The following is a 14583-nucleotide window of genomic DNA, read 5'->3' as shown; positions in this document are numbered from 1 at the left end:
TTCATATAGTTTTCCTGCCCCATATGGCCATGCAAATTGGCCAGAGACTCTTCAAAGACTTATGGGTTCTCTGTATTTATTCCTTTACTCTAAATTTCAATCACATAATGGCTTGAAAAGGGGGACTCTCCTTAAATGTCCATGTGTCCGTGTTTTTCTATAATATATGTTGATTCTTTTCAGTCTTTGTATAATTTTAATTTGTTTCATTTTGTATGACTAGTTGTTTAATTGCCAATCATTACTAATTAAGATATATTTTTTCAAAAAATACTACCTGTCTATTTCTTGATGATTGATGCTTTACAATTAGTTTAAGCAACTTGAGTTTGTTTTCCTGTTGCAGTGTCATTGCCACAGTAATGGCTCTTCCAAGCCCTTCAACATCTGGGAGGTTGCTTTTGCTTCTTAATTCTATGAGTGAAGCCAGTGAGACATCCAGTTCAAAAAGAGCCAAAAAGAAGTCTAGCTATAAAGTGGGATCTCTGGTTCAGGCAGAGGTAGATAGTTTAGTGTATCTTGATATCCTAATCATGTTTATATGTTAAAAAATTGGAACTGAATAGAACTATGTGGAGTTTCTATTTTTCTTTTGTTTTTAGTGGTTTGTTTGATTGGATATATTTTGACTGAGTTGGGCTACTTATTTGCTTACTTTATTACCTGTTATTTCTTTTCAGATTACAGAAATTAAGTCTCTTGAACTAAAATTGAAATTTGGAATTGGTTTTCATGGAAGAGTACATATAACAGAGGTATGGTTGTTAAGTAATTTGAGATATTTATATGCTCATCCTTTGCATATCTGTTCTTCATTTCATAATTGGCTTGTCATAAATGATTCTAATTAGTCCGTGGGCAGGTGAATGATGATAATGTTTTGGAAGATCCATTTAGTAACTTTAGGATTGGGCAAACGGTGACTGCAAGGATTGTCTCAAAAGCTAATCGATCAGATAAAAGAAACTATCAATGGGAGCTGTCCTTGAAACCTAAAATGCTTACAGGTAAAGAATTTATACTAAATTCCTTCTAGTTGTCTGTTTTAAACCTATTCCTTTTGTTGAATTTTCCCCTTTATCACCCATTTGATCTTGTCGGGCATCCATTTGCAGTACCAAAATTTCCTGTTTTGGCTCTAATTTTCTTAATTAGCATTTTAGCTACTTGTGTGGCATTTGGAGTATAAAGTATTGTATGGCTTGTGCCATGTGCCAATTTCTGGGGTAGGACATCCTATTCCCATTATAATGTCAACAAATTTTGTTACAAGGCTTAATTCCCAAATGCATACATTATCAGCCTGGTAAAAGCTATTGAGCTTTTGTCTCCTTCCATTTCCTCCGCATTGTCTTTTCCCTATTAAGAAACCATTGACCAACACCACCACCATATCTCTATTAGATTATTTAAATGAGCTGGGAAAAGAATTTGATCCCGTTGCTATTTGTTACTTGCTGGATAGTTGTCAAGGTGTATGCTTGGGGCTTTCATGTATTGTTTTTTGGTTTAATTCGATTACAAACACTTAGACCTTCTCTCTCCTCCCCACCCCCTCTTCAGTAGCTGAGACAACTATAATTTCCTGGAGCTAAATACATTGTGTATGGCTTAACCCAGATCTGTGATATCATACCTTCATCAGCTCCATGAAAAAATTCTTAATGTATACACTTTCATCTATATATAAATGTTTATGGACATATTAATCTTGCAGGGCTGATCCTCATGTTTTTTCTTGTTTAGTAGTCAATGTACTTCAAAGTGTTGTTGTTGTTGCTGTTTTTTCCCCCCCTAGTAATATACTTAAAAAAATGTTCTTCATTTTTTGCATCCATGTTCATAAAGTTTATCACACATGAGATCTAAGTTGCAATTTGAATACAGGTTCCTCTGACATAGGGGACAAACTTATGACTGAAGACGTTGATTTTTCAATTGGACAGTGCATCACTGGCTATGTGTTTAAAGTGGATAGTGAATGGGTCTGGGTTGCTATATCTCGAGATGTGAGAGCTCAATTATTTATTCTTGACAGTGCATGTGAGCCTAGTGAACTGAAAGAATTTCAGAAACGCTTTCAAGTGGGGAAAGCTGTTTCCGGACATGTTTTAAGTATTAACAAAGAGAAAAAGCTATTACGATTGGTTCTAAGTCCATTTGCTCTCTCTAAAGGACATGTTAACTGTGAAGATTTAGAAGTGGATAATCATGTGAATGAGAAATGTGGAGCTCATATTAATGAAGGAGATATTGTAGGTGGTAGAGTATCAAAAATACTTTCTGGTGTCGGTGGATTGCTCGTGCAAATTGGTCCTCAATTGTATGGTAGAGTTCATTATATGGAACTTACAGAGTCATTGGTGCCTGACCCATTATCTGGATTCCATGAAGGGCAATTTGTCAAATGCAAGGTGCTTGAAGTCAGCCGCTCTGTCAAAGGAACCACTCATGTGGATTTGTCATTACGTTTTTCTTTAGATGGCATGCCTAGTCAGTCTTCTGCAGAAATCTCCAACACACTGTAAGTTGTGTGATTACTATTTGCATCTTCAAAATTACAAGTTTACATTGTTATTGTTAGAATTATGTGGTTAAATGATTAAATTTACTATCTCCTAATAGCCTAAATTACATAACAGTAATGTGGGAGGTAGGTTAAATTATTAAATTTACCATCTCCTTCTGAAGCTATACATAAAATGCAGTAAGCCTGATTGTTTTTTGGTGCAAACTAATTCAATTTTAATCAACCTAATTTGTTCGGTTTGATTTCTCATTTGTTGGGGTGTTATTTGATTAACTCAAAATACATAGTATCTCAATTAATTTGACCCTTGAACTTTGATGTGAGTGTCTATATGGTCCTTGGCTACACATTATGCTGGTGACAAATCGAGCCTTCTACTACTATTTTACTTTAAAATAAGAATTTATCACATAATGTGCAGATGGTTCTTGTCACAGCATCAATAATTTGAAATGCTATTATTACTATGTGCACATTATGTCAAGTAAATCTGTTGGCTTAAATGGAAAATAGTAACAAAAGGTTTGAATTGTCACAAAACTAATGTGCATGGGGTTAATTGTTCAGATTGAATGTTCAGGGATCAAATTGACACTTACATTAAAGTTCAAAGGTGGTATTTGTAAAAATTCTATAATAATATTGGAAAATGAGAAGCTTTTTATGTCCAGTACTTTTATGGAAACTATCTGCTTCGAACTATTAATGGGTATTCATAATGAAGCTTATCAAAATTCCTTGCTCTTGGTTTCAAGTGTGACGTGTGAATTGCATTGATTATGGACTATACCTTTTCTAAGTTTGCTATCAGCAACAGTAAAGTTATCTTTTTCAGGACTGAGCTTTATTTGTAATTCAGAAAAATTATCATTCATCAAATGACAATCTGCTTAGATGTGGCTTATTTTAATAATTATTGATTCTACTAAGTAGGTTTGCATTTAATTATTTCTCTCCCTTACATTTGGGGACTCTTAGAGCTTTGGTTTCTTTTGTCTCCTTCATGTAATAAGATATTAAAATTGTGGTTCTCTTATGGTTTTACTTATTATACTTGTTTATTTAAACACAATAATGTTTGATAATTTGCAGGCATCCTGCTTGCAAACATGTTGAAAAGATTGAGGAACTTCATCCAAATATGGTTGTACAGGTACTGATTTTTTTTTTTTTAAATAAAAAAATTCTTGCCCTAAGATAATTGCTTTTACTTTCTCTTTACTAGTTGTCTCTTCTCATGACTTAGTACCTTAAAGTTTAAATTAGAGATTGCAATGACCTAACAGCCTCAATTTCTGGTGCATTGACTTGATTGCAAATTAGAAGATATTGGTATCTATAATTAGTCTGTTTGCAGCATACTATCATAGGATGCCCCTTTTCTGAGAAGCACTCAAGTTCTTACTCTTTGTCTCCATTATCTTAATTACATGTAGCTAATCAGATTGTCTATAGCATGCTAGGAGGACTAGTTATTCCCAAATGAAAAATAGAGGACTAATCAATAATTGGAGGACCAGGCTGGGTTGGCAGAAGTTGGGACCTTTACTGTGAATAATCAACATGCACTTCTTAATTTCTTGTTTAATTTTGTATTCTTTTCTATTGATGAAAATGTCTCAGCTGGTTTTTCTGGGTTTATGCGTTAGTTATGTTCCAATCATTTGATAATGGTCCATTATGAATTCTTTGTTCAATGAGTTAAGTTTAACCAATAATAATTTGCAGTGTATTGTACTGCTCAGCTTTAGGATGCTAAAAATTGAGGTTGTCTAATATGTTTGGCAACTGGTGGCAATATTTGTTTTATATGCGGGATTTAAGCTTCCTAGCAGCTTAGCAAATTTATTTCCTGGATCTAATAGGGTTATGTGAAGAATATTACTTCAAAAGGATGTTTCATTTTGCTTTCCCGGAAGATTGATGCCAAAATTCTCCTCTCAAATTTATCTGATGGGTTTGTTGACAACCCCGAAAAAGATTTTCCTGTTGGAAAGCTTCTAATTGGCAGGTAAGTCATTGTTTATCTTTTGACTTGATTGTCAAAATGATTTGTAGAGGTCGGAATAGATGCAGTAATGTACTAAGAAGCTTGAATGCAGGGTGCTGTCTGTGGAGCCTTTATCAAAGCGAGTTGAAGTCACCTTGAAGACATTGGGCGCAAGCAGGGCACGAAAATCTGAAATTAATGATTTGAGAACTCTCCACATGGGAGATATTATTTCTGGGAGGATTAAGCGGATTGAATCATATGGTTTGTTTATCACAATTGACAACACAAATTTGGTAAGGAATAAATTATTCACTTAAATCATAATTATCAGAAAGAGTTACTTTTCATAGTTCTTTCTAGAATGGCCAAGCCTGGGGATTTTTGTAGGAACATAGTTTTTTCTTTAAGCTATGTGTTAACATGTTATATTTGGTAACTGAGTAATTTTTTTGGGCTTATGCTAGGAATGTCCCAGGCATGATGGTTACTTCACAAACTGTTGTTTACCAGCCTACCAATCTTGCTTATCATGATTATTTTAAGTTGGTGGTGCACCTTGTTAATTTTAAATCACATACAAGTGCTTGTATTTTCTCTTTATGATTTTTTTAACTGAAAAATCTGCATTTTTAAGTCCTTGGTTTAGCTTGAAATTGTTATATATGCGTTCTGAATTGGTATTTAATTTGTGTTTGTGCTCTTTCTTTGGCTAGGTTGGATTATGCCATGTGTCAGAGCTTTCAAATGATCATATTGACAACATTGAAACTAAATACAGAGTCGGTGAGAGTGTGACAGCAAAGATTTTAAAGGTAAACATATTGCTTATGAAGAACCGTTGAAGTTTTCTCTCCCTCATTTTGGCCATCACTGAAAATGGATATGATATTTTATCTTTAAATTATATTATGGCTGATTTGTTAGTTTTGATTGGTGGTGAATGGGTTGTTCAACCTCATTTTGACCTTATTGGACTGATCATATATTTGTTGTCTTACTCTGTGATATTGTGCAACTGAAGAATACTCTGATTTCGTGGAGATTTTAATGGTTATATTACTTGGTCAGTGATGTCCTTGCACATTGATCTTCTATATTTTGACCTCTTTATCAGGTGGATGAACAAAGACACAGAATATCTCTTGGAATGAAAAATGCTTATATTGAGGACAATGATGATTTTGAACTACCTTCAAAACAAGAGTCTGATGAAGCCATAAGAGAAAATGGTTCTAGTGATGACACCAGGTTGGTAACGTTTCCAGGTAGCAGTTTGATTGGGCTCCAAAATATGGATATTGAAGGTGAAAATGGTGACTGCCTGGTTCTTGCACAAGTAGAATCAAGGGCTTCTATTCCTCCACTTGAGGTCAGTCTTGATGACATAGATCAACCTGATATGGATAATTTAGTCAGTTCAAATCAAGCGCAAATTGATGAGGCAGACACCATAAATGAAAAGAACAAGAGACGCCCCAAGAAAAAAGCGAAGGAGGAGAGGTTATTTCAATTCTTACACTAATCCAGTTCCTGGTCCATTGTTTTCAAAGGGCTAGTTCTTTATTTTCAAGTTTTAACTCATTTTAACTTCAAAACTGATCAGGGAGCAAGAAATTAGGGCTGCTGAGGAAAGACTACTAGAGAACGATATACCAAGAACTGCTGATGAATTTGAGAAACTGGTTAGAAGCTCTCCTAATAGCAGTTTTGTTTGGATAAAGTACATGGCCTTCATGCTCTCTATGGCTGATGTCGAGAAAGCCCGTTCTATTGCTGAAAGGTATTATTTGAGCTATTTTGCTTGTTGCCCTTTGGTTTTCAGACAGATGCTGGACTCTTAGATGCAATTACTTATCTGAAACTGACTATCTCCCTTATAGGGGGTGCCTCCACCAAGAGGGTGAACTTGGACCTACCCTCTTTTCGTGTTTTCTCATGTAGTTGGTCCTGCTGGGTTCAATTGAATTACCCTGTGTGATGAAAAGGAAGCATATGAACCTTTTAGTTCATTAGTTCTGTATCAACTATTCACATTAGTGACAGAACTTATGTGGTAAAGTTTTTCATGTTAGCCAAAAAACAGGTTTCCTTTTGTGGGTACTGCTTCCTAAACAGTTTTATAAATATTCAAGATTGAGTAGCAAAATGACCACTGGCCTTTTGATTTTCCAGAAGCAACTTGTTCTCCAAAGATCACTAGATTGAATGACCCTTCCCCCCCCCCCCCCCCCCCCCCCATTAGAATTGGGTGGTGAGTGGGGTCTTTACCAATAGATAAAAAAAAAAAAGTAACTGGGTTAAATATTTTTATTTTTTATTTATTTATGTAACTTTGAACCAAGATTGGAAATGGTTTGGTTGGTTACACTGGCAGATGTCTCAAAAAAAAAAAAAAACCTTCTAGCTCCATCCATTACTAGAATGTTAAAGAACAGGCAAATAGAAACACTCCCAAGAAAGTTATGTGTAATACACATTTTGCTTTTGAAAGCAATTAGTTTTGCTTTTGCAGAAAAATCTACCTTTTGTTTTGATAACATTCCTTTTGTGGTGCATAATTAGACAAATTCTTTCCTTTGGTTCTGACAATATATTTTTGCTTTTTAATAAGAGTGGCACTCAATTGTTAGTAACACTTCAATTAAAGAAGAAAAAAGGCTAACCACAATGTCTTAGAAGATAATTATGGTTGGCTAACCATAATTTTGCTTTGTCAAACTCTTAGAATTTAATAAAGCCACCTTATACGTTGGATCATGTAGGCAGTTTAGTTATTTGGTTTCATGCTTTTGATAGGAGCAGCTTTTTTCTTCCTTTTGTATCTTTCCCTTGCCCCCTCTTTTTTTCCCTCACTCCCTGGGGAAAGGATTGGTGAAACTATAGTTGAATAAACAAGATACATGTAATTGACAATAGTAGCTTTTTCTGGAAATGTGTGGTAGAGTATTATTTTATTTTCCTTATATGTGCTCTACATGTAACTCAACTCTAATTTTGCTCTTTGATTTTTGAAGAGCTTTGCAGATAATTAACATTCGAGAAGAGAATGAGAAGCTCAATATTTGGGTGGCTTATTTTAATTTGGAAAATGAATATGGAAATCCTCCAGAGGTACAAGAATGATGCAACCTTTTTATTTCTTCTTGCTTTCATTCTCACTACGTTGCATATGGAGTTACTGTTGTTATCTTTGTTCTCTTCAGGAGGCTGTTAGGAAAGTATTCCAAAGAGCTTTGCAGTATAACGATCCCAAAAAGGTCCATCTAGCACTCCTGGGAATGTATGAGAGGACTGAGCAACATAAATTAACTGATGAGCTTCTTGACAAAATGGTCAAGAAGTACAAGCATTCCTGCAAGGTACTCTTAGTGTTTCCTACAATAATTTTCTTTCCTTTATTTAAATATTTATATTTTATATTTTATGAAATTTCAGGTTTGGTTAAGACGGGTGCAAAGGATCTTGAAGCAAACACAGGATGCGATCCAGCCTGTTGTGAATCGTGCTTTATTAAGCCTTCCCCGGCATAAGCATATCAAGTTCATCTCACAGACAGCTATCCTTGAATTCAAATGCGGGGTTCCTGACAGAGGACGGTCCATGTTTGAAGGAATTTTGCGGGAGTACCCAAAGAGAACAGACTTGTGGAGCATCTATCTTGATCAAGTAAATTTTCCTTCTCATCATATGTCATTCTATTTTCTTTTATTGTTGGGATGTGTCTAACATACATTCTTGTGCTAAACTTGGCAGGAGATTCGGCTTGGAGATGTGGATGTGATACGTGCACTCTTTGAGAGGGCAATCAGTTTGAGCCTCCCGACTAAAAAGATGAAAGTATGTACAATCTATACAATCTATACTAATCTTTTGGCCTTGCCTCTTTTATAGTTTTACATGGGTGTTTCATTGTTTGGATTTGCAGTTCTTATTCAAGAAGTATCTTGAGTATGAGAAGTCTCATGGGGATGAAGAAAGGATTGAATCTGTAAAAAGAAAGGCAATGGAATACGTTGAGAGTACATTGGCTTGATTTTTATGAGCTTCTCAATTCTGCTGAGTTTCAATTTTCAACTTTTTAAGCATACTGGAGTTTTGATCTCGAAAGGGGGCTGGTTAGTGCTTGTAGAGATATGATTAGAAGACAATGCGATTGCTACATTTCCCTTATCCAAGAGGGAAATTGTTGTGCCGACTGGCTGTCCTCGTAGGCTTCGCCTATTTTTGATATTCCTCAACAAGGCTGATGACAGGGCTTACGAAATGCTTGCATTGGGGTTACTCGGCTCTTTTTGGTACGTTTGGAGTTGGTAGTAACTTGGGACAAGCCCACCAATTAAACTAGAAAAAAAATGAGGAAAAACGAATTTGTTGTTTACCATGTACAGTCCAAAGATATTAAAAGATTTATTAGTCTCATCACACACTATACGCATGTGCAGAGGCATTTTCATGAAATTAATATTTTCCTCTCTTGGTCTGATATTGTGAGAGTCCTCTTGATTTGTAATTCAATAAATAAATAGATTCGTTCTGTTCAATTTGTTTAGCTATATAAGCAGTTTATTATCAACAATTTTTACAAGGATAGTAAGAAAAAAAATCTTGAGATGATCCGGAACACTCGATAATAGAAAGTATTATAAATTCCATACAAATTACTTTTCAATATGATTTCTTTCAAAGAAGACCATTGCTTGATGAAACATAGGTCATACTTACATTCCACGCTAGACCATCACTACATGGTTTTTATCTACCTATTTCAGTTTTTATTTTTTATTTTTTTTATTTTTTTTTATTCTTTTATTAATAGAGAGAGAGAGTGAGTGATTTTCTAGCTTTTGACTTGTGTGTGTGGAAGACTGAGTTCTACACTCTATTCTCACAAAGAAAACCAACCGTTAGTTATACATTAAATAAAGAGAATTCTTTTTACTATTTTTTTTTTTTATAAATAAAAGTGATGTGTTACCAATAAAAAAAATCATTTATTAGAGGTACCAATCATATTCATTGCCAAATCATTTATTAGATGGTTGATAACCATATTCATTGCGAAATCATTTATTAGATGGTTGATAGAAGTTGCAGTAGCTTGTTTTAGCTCTTTCATTTTTAAGACATTATTTTTTATCTTTTAACTAATAGGGGCTTAATTAATACTCTTATAAGTAAAGATACATCCTTTATTGGTTAATACTTGGGGCCTTAGGCAATTGTCTCACGTGCTTATATAGTAGAGTCACCTTGGAGTAATGTAGAGGAAGAATTTTTTTTTTAGAGATAGTTTCAACCTATAACATATGAAGAGAAGAAAACTGAAAAGACAATAAATTAAAATTAATAGTCCAACCTTTATTATCTGTATATATTAAGAGAATTTAGAAAGTTAGTTAACTTATTGTATGTTTTACTGTTAAAAATACCCATAATTTAATTAATTTATTCTTATCCCTTAAAAAGAGAAATAAGGTTAAAATGGTAAATCAACTAAAATTTTCCCACTACCCTCACACTTCCCAGCCCCACTACCTCACATTTCTAACCAAAAATAAGAAAGGTTGGCTACCCACCCACGATTCCTACCAAAAAAACTACCAACGGTTCCAATAAAAAAATAATCCATAAATTAAAAAAAAAAAAAAAAAACCTTACATCACATAAAATTATTTTACCACAAATGCTTAACACTCATCACACCTTTAGGTCTTTTTTGATATTGAAAAATATATTAATCCCTATGCAAATTATTGTGTGGATATTAATATTTATTTTTTCATATTAAGATGATTCAGAAAGTTAATTACTTGTTGGTTATTTGATGACTAAATTCAGAAAGTTAACCCCTAATCTTTACAAAACATTACTGTAGACAAATAAATAACTTAGGCTATGTAAGTAATTTAAATTTAATAATTTAATGAAGAAAAAAAAAAAAAAAAACTACACCCAGTTAATTTTTCTTGCTAACGCCCCTTGCCCTTAAAAATAGGCCACACAGCTGTAAAATACAAAACACACTATTATCCATATTGCCAACCCACGGTAAAAAAACAAAACTTCCCACTAACATAGCCTCCTATTTCTAGCCAAATACAATAACTACAACTTGCATGTCTCTCCACTATTTCCTACTTCTATCCAAATTCAATAACTATATCTTATATCTCTCCCATTGCCCTTCCTACCCGCAGTTCTGCTTCTTCCATCATCTTATAATAAATTAAAAAAAAAAAAAAAAAAACTGTCTTTGGAGCGTCTTCTAATAATTGTTCATACACCTGAGTTTATTCTCCCAAAAATGTATGCAATATTTATTGTTGTAAAGTCTCAATTCATTGTTATACATCAACAAAAGAACTATAATAATTTTTCAACAATGAGAATTATTATTATGCTTCTCCGGTATTATAATTGGTCCTGCCCTTCATCATAAGTTGATTTGCGACTTCAATTAGTTCATTATATATTACCTTTTCAGTTGATTTGCGACTTCAATTAGTTCATTATATATTACCTTTTCAGTTGAATTATATTATGTATTGTACTTTTTCAACTGTATATATTATGAATCGATAACTCTATGACTTTATGAATGAGAAATTATGATACTAAACCAAAGCAAATAGTCCTATCATATGTGTGAAGTGCGTGTGATGAGACTAGTTTATATTTAATATTATAAAAATGAGAAAATTTGTTTTTTTTTTTTGTTTTTTTTGAGAGAAAGGTAGAAATATATATATTGCATGAGTAAATTACATGGTGTGCTCAACCACAGACGTGCTAGGCCACCTCAGCTTATGGTAGCCAGCCCGAGTACATTCTAGCATTGAGCATAATACAGTACCACACGGTAAATAAATAAACATGCAATGTAACTAGTAAAACTTAAAAAGACTATAGCCCTTTGGGCTTTTGGTGCTTGTGATACAACATCAGCATAATTTGTTTTTTAACCTTAGCAAAGTCTGAAACCGACATCCCCACTTTCACCTCTCTAAATTCAACTTGAAATCCAACTTCTTCATTTGTACAAGACCGTTTATCGTTTTAGAAATAGAACCCTCTTCAACACTTTCAGAAGCAAATGGTAAGCTGTAAGTTGAGGAAAATGGCCTTTTGTTTTTAGTATCTTTACCCTGGCACTGCCACCAAGCTTTCTTTCCATGTAAAACGCAACGAATTTCGGAACAATAATATCTTTTTTGGATTGGATTATGGTGCAAGGCACTGAAACTTTTGGCAGAACCCATCTTAAGTCGCTTAGAAACACAGTCTTAGCCACGCTAAGTGCAGTCTTTGGTTTCATTCTCCCCAAACTGGATCGAAATTGGGCTATGGCAGTTGTGCTGTTCACACCTACAGCTGCTGGAGCAAAGTTTTGAACCCAACTTGGAAAGTTTTGATCTATTTGTGTAAAGATTTTGTCGAGTTGTGAGCGCTTAAAGCCTCCAGTATATCCTTCAGCATTGAGGTACCTACACAACTGTCAAAAATTAAAAATAGAGAAGAAAGAGAGAAAACATTCTTATTGACAAGGAAAAAGACGATATGGGAATAAAGGGCATGGTTGGCAGGGTGGAAACAAATTAAAGGTGTTTTTTTAAAGAAATAATTACAATATACTACTAATTTTACAGCCAATAATCAACATAATTTGAGGTATAAAGCGAAAAATTTATGTAGAACTTTTAATATGTAAATATTAATTAAACAAAATTATTTAATTGATAATTAATTTAACACATTTGCAACCTTTTTTTTTTCAACATTTTAGGATTTCAATTGGGTTAGGTTTCTATTAGTCTCATACTTTGGGAGTATTGATAGAAATAAAAAGGAAAAATGCGCTAAAAACACTACAAAATGTTCATAATATGACGTGACAATGACTCTAATTGATAAACTCCATCAATCTAATTAATGAATGTTTAAATTACTATTTTTATGATCATTAACATGCCAGTTTGTAAGCTTTTAATAAAATTTGTGATACCCTTAGCATCACTAATAAATAAATAAAAAAGTGCACAATCATTAAAAAATATATATAATTTTATAAAATTTTGAGCCTTTGATAATGTGGAGGGGCCTTTTTCCCTAAGGGTTTTTTTTTTGGTAGTGGGGCCTTAGGTCTGGGACTTGGGCCAGCTCTACCTGCAGTTCAAACTCTTTCTCCCTAAACCCCCAAGTACTTTGCGCATGGGGAGATATCGATTTAGCTACAAGGCTCTTGACAAAAAATTTAGTTTTGAGTGCAATTTTTAAGTCTTTTTTTTTTTTCCTTTTTTTGGTTAAGCAGGCTTGTACTTTGCAAGAATAATTAATTTTTTAAGTAAACCAAGCAAAAAATAAAAAAAAGTTATACCAGAACAGAAATTATAGTTTTGAAAATTTTAAATAGAATTTTGAATTTATTTTAATTGTTTCAATAACTAGGGAAGGAAAAAAATACGGATAAATATTATAGTATCAAAGAAAAATAAATATGAATCTATTGAGAGACCAAAGAATTCCATTGAATTTCGTAAAATCACAAGAAGAGAAAAAAATACGGATAAATATTGTAGTATTAAAGAAAAATAAATATGAATCTATTGAGAGAGAGAGAACCGGCCACCTTGGAGAGCCACCTAGTAAGATAAGGTGTTCAAAGAGGTCTGGTCTCTTAGTTGCGGCGATGCATCCAATCATGGCTGACATGGAGTGACCCAAATAAATAGTCTTATTCACATTGAGTTGATCAAGAAGGCACAGCAAGTCTTGGACGTAACCATTGAAATTGGAGTACTTCTTGGGATTGTAAAGGTCAGGATTTACATTTGGAGAGAAAACTAGGTCGAAAACCACAACCTTGAAGTAGCATGCAAGGTAAGGGATCAGATAGTGCCATAGAGTCTGGTCTGCACCAAACCCATGGGCCAGAACTAGGGCTTGAGTGCCATTTCCATAAACATTGACGTTTAGTGCTTCAACAATGTGTCCTCCATAATCACTCAGTGTATCCATGTTGGGCTAACTTACTTAGTACTTAGAAGGCTGGCAAAGCTATATAGGGTCTGCTTTAATGCATCAAAAAGTAAAAAAGATATAGATAGGACTGCTTTAAGTATTAAGAAGACTGAGGTTATATTATTCACTTGCAATGACTTGTAAGGCTGTGTAGGTGGGTGTTTCTCACACAACTCCTGCAAATCGTTGAACATGTAATGGTTATTACACACAAAGCTAAAAAAACGTGTTTTAAAAACACGGTTTTGGTATTATAATTGAAATTGTTGGGTTATGTGGAGTCTTGTTTGTGTTTGAACTGGATTATGACTCGACCCGATATAAAAGTAATATAATTTTTAATGAGAGATTTTCTGAGACTTAGTCTATGAAGTAGAGGTTTGGGTTTGGGCCCATTTCTTAGCTCATTATAAACCTGTTGTGTGAGATATAAATATTGTTACTTCATATTAAGGTTTGTTATGCTATTATAGATATATAAAAAAATTGTATTATCGCACTTTGTATAATCTCCGTGAATGTATTTTCTTGTGTCATGTGTGATTTTTCTTTCTATGTTTTGCATCTCACAGATATGAGAATTCGTGTAAATTTTCAACATAAATCATATTTTGAAAACACGATTTCAGAGACCGTGTACAATTGTGTGTAACAATAATTCAACATAGTTCAACCATACATTTTTGATGTTTCAGTCCATCCTACTTTTACTCTCTCACTTTCTATGTTATTAATACTCTTAATTTCAGAGACTGAATATGGCTGTGTGCAACAATAATTTATCACAGTTCAACCATACATTTTTGATGTTTTAGTCCATCCTACTTTTACTCTAGCCTTCTATGTGATTAATACACTTAATTTGTTTTAGGTTTTCTTGTAAAGCATGTAAGCTACGCAACTAGCTAGTTCAAACGGTATACATACTTTCGTATGTGTGTACGTTTTCAACACAGTATAGACTAATGTATACGTTTAATTTGTATGTAAGGAGAGAGAAATCATTGTCATGAACCTAACAATGTCCTAGTATGGACAAAAA

At 33.7% G+C, this 14583-nt stretch overlaps 2 protein-coding genes across 2 annotated transcripts in view; one reads left to right on the top strand and one right to left on the bottom strand.

The window, feature by feature from the left end:
• LOC126692819 (rRNA biogenesis protein RRP5) overlaps window positions 1–9066 on the top strand; it is a 34208-nt gene extending 25142 nt beyond the window's left edge. Inside the window, exons 26-40 of the mRNA XM_050388584.1 lie at window positions 347–500; window positions 681–755; window positions 863–1007; window positions 1888–2524; window positions 3623–3683; window positions 4396–4541; window positions 4633–4816; window positions 5237–5335; window positions 5638–6023; window positions 6127–6303; window positions 7538–7634; window positions 7727–7882; window positions 7959–8189; window positions 8277–8360; window positions 8449–9066. Coding sequence (XP_050244541.1) covers window positions 347–500; window positions 681–755; window positions 863–1007; window positions 1888–2524; window positions 3623–3683; window positions 4396–4541; window positions 4633–4816; window positions 5237–5335; window positions 5638–6023; window positions 6127–6303; window positions 7538–7634; window positions 7727–7882; window positions 7959–8189; window positions 8277–8360; window positions 8449–8556 — 2740 coding nt within the window. The 3' untranslated portion in view covers window positions 8557–9066. The remainder of the gene's footprint in view (window positions 1–346; window positions 501–680; window positions 756–862; window positions 1008–1887; window positions 2525–3622; window positions 3684–4395; window positions 4542–4632; window positions 4817–5236; window positions 5336–5637; window positions 6024–6126; window positions 6304–7537; window positions 7635–7726; window positions 7883–7958; window positions 8190–8276; window positions 8361–8448) is intronic.
• A 2169-nt stretch (window positions 9067–11235) lies between these two features.
• Window positions 11236–13846, bottom strand: LOC126692818 (strigolactone esterase D14-like). Its single transcript, XM_050388583.1, has 2 exons — window positions 13150–13846; window positions 11236–12007 (listed from the first exon to the last, which is right to left on the bottom strand). The coding sequence occupies exons 1-2, from the start codon at window positions 13536–13538 to the stop codon at window positions 11572–11574; spliced, it is 825 nt and encodes a 274-aa protein (XP_050244540.1). The 5' UTR covers window positions 13539–13846; the 3' UTR covers window positions 11236–11571.
• Window positions 13847–14583: the final 737 nt, after the last annotated feature.

This window comes from Quercus robur, chromosome 7, assembly GCF_932294415.1.
Source record: "Quercus robur chromosome 7, dhQueRobu3.1, whole genome shotgun sequence".
NCBI lineage: Eukaryota > Viridiplantae > Streptophyta > Magnoliopsida > Fagales > Fagaceae > Quercus > Quercus robur.
The sequence above is the reverse complement of the archived record's forward strand: the minus strand, read 5'-3'. Positions and strand labels throughout refer to the sequence as shown.